Raw genomic sequence first — 6,000 nt, forward strand, 5'->3', positions numbered from 1 at the left:
CTTCAAAAGCGAGAGCATATAAATACTACCTCCGTTTTTAGGGAAAAAAAAAACTACCACATTTTCGTTTCAACCTAAAAACAAGTTCGAGAAACGGAGGGAATATATGATTAACATCACAGAAAAATACCAGAGTTAACCAAGGCGGATTAGCCCATCAAACTCCCAAGTTATAGTTCAGGGGTTCGATTCGGCTGCTTTTAGCTCTCGAGCAAGTTGAAGCTTATGTTCTCTTGCAAGCGGCTTACTGCTCCAAGACCTTGCAATGGCATTTGAGAGTTTGACCTAGTCAACGAAATTTTGACTAAATAGGTGGCCCAAACGAAGAGGCCCAAAATTTTGATTAAGATGAAAAAGACGGGGCTGAAGTTTTTTCTGTTGCAGAATAAGTTAGGGTTTAAGAAATGCATCGGCAGAAAATCGTTTCATTGCTACTATTTGGATAAACCTCTCCGCGGAAACGAAAACGAAAACCCTAATTTAAAACTTTATTCAATTTGGCATTCAAAACAGGTTAGTTTTCCTTGATTATGCAAAGGTTATCTGGGTTAGAGATTTTCTCCAACACTTTGAATTCATTTTTGATTTAATTAACCAATTCTCTTGTGTAGATACTTTTTCGAAGCAGATTTGATGGAGATAATAGAATCAATTGAAGATATTAGGTTACAAGATCCACCAGGGGAGGAATTCACATCTGCTGATCTTACTTGGAACAAATATGGAACTTCAGAGCACCATGATGATGTAGCACTTATTCCATATGAAAGAGTTGATGCATTCATAATTGGCGAGTGTTCTATCGCTGAATGTCCGACCCGGTTTCATATTGAAAAAGGAAGAAAACGTACCAGAGGGAGTTTGACTAGTTACAAGAGTGATGAATATCTCGAATATCGCCTGTAAGTAGTGAACCTCATTTCCTCTCTGTGTTACCTGAGGCAGCATGGTTCTTTCAATGTTTACTGTAGCTTAATCACTGGATAGTCCCTGGTGAAACTAAACTGTGTTCAGTGAATCGCAATTTTGAAAGAAAATTTATATGTGTAGCAATTGAATGGGCAAGTATGTTGGTTTCAACATGTATACCTAGTTCATCACTTGAGGTCTCAGGAAACTGACAGTGTGTATCACTTTGACATTCTTTATACGATTATTTGTCTTTACAGTACTTCTTCATAGGAGACAGTTGTTATGAAAGAACACATATTCTGTTGGTTTGGTTTTTCCAAGTTTGAGAGAAAATTATGTGTAGCGATTGAATGGGCACATATGTTGGTTTTAACATGTATTACGTAGTTCGATACTCAACGTCTCAGAAAACTGACAGTGTTTTATCCCTTTGACATTCATTAAATGATATTTTGTATTTACATCATAGGAACGGTTGTTATGAAAGAATAGAATACATCTTTTATTGGTTTTGGATTTTTGGATTTCGGAGCTTATAACTGCATTAAAGAATATTGGGTGCCATCACGCGTTCTTCCATCTTGTCAAGAGAGAACTCTTTTGTATTGGTCTTTTCGGGATAATATTATCTTCACATATGATAGATGCTCTACTTGAATTAGTGGGTCATTTCCATGCAGATACTGGTGCTCGTTTGGTCCAGAAAATTATGGAGAGGGCGGAGAAATATTGCCTAGCAGGAGATATCGAATAAACACTAGAAATCGAGCAGCAAGACCTCAATCAATGAGGGGATGTACTTGCAATTTCATAGTGAAGCGTTTATATGCCCGTCCATCAGCTGCGCTACTTATATACAATGATAGACGTCAACATGTGAACAAGTCTGGATTTGTTTGCCATGGCCCACTAGACCGAGATGCTATAGGTCCTGGTGCTAAAACAGTTCCATACATTTGTGATGAAATCCAGCAACAAACAATGGCATTGATTTATCTGGGCATCCCTGAGGAGAATATATTGCAGAATCACATTGAAAGTGTTCAACGCTACTGCGGTTCAAACTCCAAAGTTAGTATGTCAGCATCAGAGTATGTCCGTAAAATGGGAATCATTATCAGAAGGTCAACACATGAGTTGGATCTTGATGATCAAGTTAGCATCAAATTGTGGGTAGAGAAGAATAAGAAATCAACTTTTATATATCAAGATGCGTCAGATACAGATTCATTCATCTTAGGGATTCAGACAGAGTGGCAGTTGCAACAAATGATCCGTTTTGGACATCACAGTCTCATGGCTGCTGATTCAACATTTGGCCTCAAGAAGCTAAAGGTAGGGAGTAAAAGTATGCAGTTTGTTTACAGTGCCCAGGTATTAATACAAGCTTATGATCAAATCTTTTGTTGATTGTGGTTATTGTTGTGGCAGTATCCTTTGTGTACACTTCTAGTGTTTGACTCAAGACATCATGCCCTTCCAATTGCTTGGGTCATAACACGTAGCTTTGCCAAGCAAGATGTGTCCAAATGGATGAAAGCTCTTGTTGATCGAGCTCGTTCAATCGACTCTGGTTGGAAGATCAATGGGTTTATGATTGATGATGCAGCTGCAGAGATGGATCCAATCAGGCAAGATTTTTAAGTTTTTTCCTATGTACCCTATGCCGTTTGGGTTGTGGCCTTGGGGTATAAAATATGGAGCTGTGGCGTTAGTCATACATTGTTTTCTAACTAGAAAACCTAATTTAGGTGATATATGACTCAAAAGAAGGCACTGGATAAGAATGAACGCATATTTAGATTTTAGGGATTAGGTTAGTAAATTAGGTCTTGACAGGGAACCCTAGATAAAGGAGGTGCCTAGGCACCAAACTCCCACTAAGGCGCCTAACCTGTGCCTAGGTGATGCCTTGTACAACATAAACTAGCTCATCATGTAGAATTTTATATTCACACTTCATCCAGCCAGCAAGAGTTATTTGAGAGACAAATAAACTGTTTAATTATTAGTTTGCGATCCGAAGCACTGATTGAAGGGATAAAAACTAGGAGGGACAGACTCTCAAGTATGCTAAGTCAAAAATGGGGCTCCTATAGTGTTTTGGTATAAGACCTAATAACCTATTGTTGTAAGGCTTAACCTGTTCTTTTGCAGTTCACAATTTCAGGCCTTGATTTCTTTATTGACTGATGTTTCAGGGAAATATTTTGCTGTCCTGTCCTTTTCTCTATCTGGCGTGTCCGCAGGTCATGGCTCCGAAACATTATCAAAAGATGTCATAACATTGAAGTTCAGCGGGAGATGTTCAAACGTCTTGGGCGAATTGCCTACAGCATATGGGGAGGTGTTGATCCTGTAGATGTCATGGAGGAATTCATTCAAGATTTTGTTGACCAAACTTCCTTCGTGCAATACTTTAAGGCCTGTTGGGTCCCTAAGATTGGTTAGATAAATTTTTTCCCTCTTTCATCATGTATGTTGGGATATATTATAATGATCTTGTACTTACCTTGTAATTTACTTTTACTGTACATAGAAATGTGGCTCACAACTATGAGATCTCTACCGCTTGCCAGCCAGGAGGCTTCTGGTGCCATTGAAGGCTACCATTTGAAGCTGAAGCGTATATTGTATGATGATTCACATCTAGGATCACTGCAACGAGTAGATTGGCTAGTCCACCAGCTGAACACTGAATTACACCCAAGCTACTGGTTCGACCGCTACGCTGATGAAATTGATTCTTTTCAAACTGTCAAGGAGGATTACATTGCATCATCTTCATGGCATCGAGCTTCGCAAATTCCCGAAAATGCTGTTATCTTTGACGGCAAAGATCGCCTCTTCGCCAAGGTCATTAGTCAGAAAGACCCTAGTCAGACACATATAGTGTGGAATCCAGGTTCAGATTTCTCTCTTTGCGACTGTTCGTGGTCATTGCAAGGAAACCTTTGCAAGCATGTGATAAAGGTGAATATGGTATGTAGTAATGGCCAGGATCATCAGCCTTCAATGTCATTTCAGTCATTCAGATCAATCATTCTCAGTTTGTGGCAAAAACCCATGGATGATTCAGTTGCACTCGATCAGTCACTTGCATGGTCCAACCAGATATTGGACCAAATTCAGAGATCAGTTGAGTTGGATAGTTCTAATGGTGTTTCCAACATCGTAAAGAATTTACCCTTGAAATGGACTGCTAAAAAAGGTAGAACATCTGTTGGCCATCCATCTTCTATCCTAGGACTTCCTGCTCATTTGAAGAGAAGCTCCCGAAGTGTTGCCATTAAAACGAATAGGAAAAAGAACAGACTTACAGTGTTGAGTTGAGCACTTGATTCAGAAAGAAAAAAACCACCTAGTGATTTCTGAAGGTATGTTCCTAACGATCTTAAATTTTCTATGCCATGCTATGTTCAGTTCGGATTTAACAAGTCTAACATCACCCACACAGACGATTCTTGGATTTATAGATTCACTATATGTCTGATATTAAATACTGCGTGGGTCTAACCGGTATGTGTGTTTTTTCTTACCACTAATTCCAAGACTTGGCAAAATCCTCAACACATGAACTTGAAGCAAAAATGGGACTATAGTTTTCATTGTGTTCTAACAATCCTCAATAGTGGAATCTTTGTGTACTAGAGTAGGTGTTCAAATGGACTTGAACCTTGTTTGTGAAAGCCAACCAGGTTACTAGTTGTGGAATGATCGTGTAGAGGCAGCATGCTATGGCTATTTGCAATGAAGTCCATGTGTCTAGATGCCTCTACGCCTAATAATATCCGTCGCTGATGCTTTACTCATAATTTAGGACACCGCGGAGGAAATAAAAAAAAAGTTCAAACATCATGCATTTCTTTGAGATTTATAGACTCTCCAAAATAACTTTGATTACCCGACGTTAGCACCATTTAAAGCGTTAAAGCGTAGTTGATTCTAAGTTTCTGTTGTTTGCACTAAATTTTCATATTCTTCATTATCATTACTTTTTATAATGTTTTTGGCGTTGCACATATTTTTTATGGCAGCTTTCATTAAGGAGTTGCTTCATAAGGGGATCAGTTGTGAGATACATGGAGCTACCTCCAAATGGAGTTGATGTTTATGTCAAGTTGTTTAAAGAAGCACGGTTTGAAACTGACTGTGGCTCGGAGTTTGCTCCCAAGGTTGAGGATGAAAAAGGAAGTTGTTGTTGGTGTCCAAGATTTCACGAAAGTTGACAATGATTTCTTCTTGGTGGTCGTAAAGATTCTTGATCATCGGGTACGTTTCTCGAACTTAACAGTGTTTCTGTTTAAATTGTTCAGCGTGTTCTGATTTTGTGGTGGAAAATTGTTAGGGATAGGCTACATCTAGAACATAATTTCTTATGAAAATCAGTAGAGACAATTCCTAGAAAACAATTACTTTGGTATTTCTAAGGTTCAAATGAAAAATGAAAAATGGTGTGAAAAATGAAAAATGCACTTCAAATGAATGATAAACTGATTAATCTGCAAATGGTGTGATTTCTGACCGTAATTATTTTGATATGAATATGTGGTTTGTCTTCCTTCAGCATGCCATGTGTAGTAGTCATAAGCTTAGAAACTTCATGGGTAGTAAAAATGCTATACAGAACTACAAATTAGGCTTAAAGTTGAATAAAACAGAGGTATAGATCAAGTAATTACTAATTAGTAGTTTACCGGTAGCCAAGTGGATGAAAGATTTGATATTATTGGCAGGTTTTGATTATGTTCAAGTGAATGTTGGACAGACTGTTGATTTGATTCAGCAGTATAGAATGGACTGGTGTAATGTACATCAAGGGTCTGTGGGAAACAATGTGGAAAGAATACTACAAAACAGAGTGATAACACCCTGGAATCTTCCTCCATAATCATTCATAAAAGTTAATTTTGATGCATCTTACTGTAATGAAACAAATCTAATGGGATCTGGTTTTGTGGCCATTGATAATGCAGGCACATGCAAAGGAGCAGGGCATGTACCATCAAAAGCTCAGGATGCAGATGCAGAGAAAGCGGAGGCCTTAGCTGCTTGGGAAGGGGTCTCAAATGGGCAAAAGAGAAGAAT

The 6,000-nt window shown here is 38.5% G+C and overlaps 1 protein-coding gene across 2 annotated transcripts; it reads left to right on the forward strand.

Moving 5' to 3' along the window:
• The first annotated feature begins 377 nt into the window (after nucleotides 1-377).
• On the forward strand, nucleotides 378-5,090 carry LOC113345287. Of its 2 annotated transcripts, none has more exons than XM_026589069.1 (7): nucleotides 378-513; nucleotides 612-902; nucleotides 1,593-2,247; nucleotides 2,344-2,543; nucleotides 3,114-3,358; nucleotides 3,452-4,289; nucleotides 4,950-5,090. In XM_026589069.1, exons 2-6 carry the CDS (start codon nucleotides 634-636, stop codon nucleotides 4,243-4,245), a joined length of 2,163 nt encoding a protein of 720 aa, XP_026444854.1. In that variant the 5' UTR covers nucleotides 378-513; nucleotides 612-633; the 3' UTR covers nucleotides 4,246-4,289; nucleotides 4,950-5,090. The 2 variants fall into 2 exon arrangements, with proteins under 2 accessions (XP_026444854.1, XP_026444855.1); XM_026589070.1 differs by having other exon boundaries at nucleotides 456-513; nucleotides 629-902.
• Nucleotides 5,091-6,000: the final 910 nt, after the last annotated feature.

The sequence above is a fragment of the Papaver somniferum genome, unplaced genomic scaffold (assembly GCF_003573695.1).
Source record: "Papaver somniferum cultivar HN1 unplaced genomic scaffold, ASM357369v1 unplaced-scaffold_81, whole genome shotgun sequence".
NCBI lineage: Eukaryota > Viridiplantae > Streptophyta > Magnoliopsida > Ranunculales > Papaveraceae > Papaver > Papaver somniferum.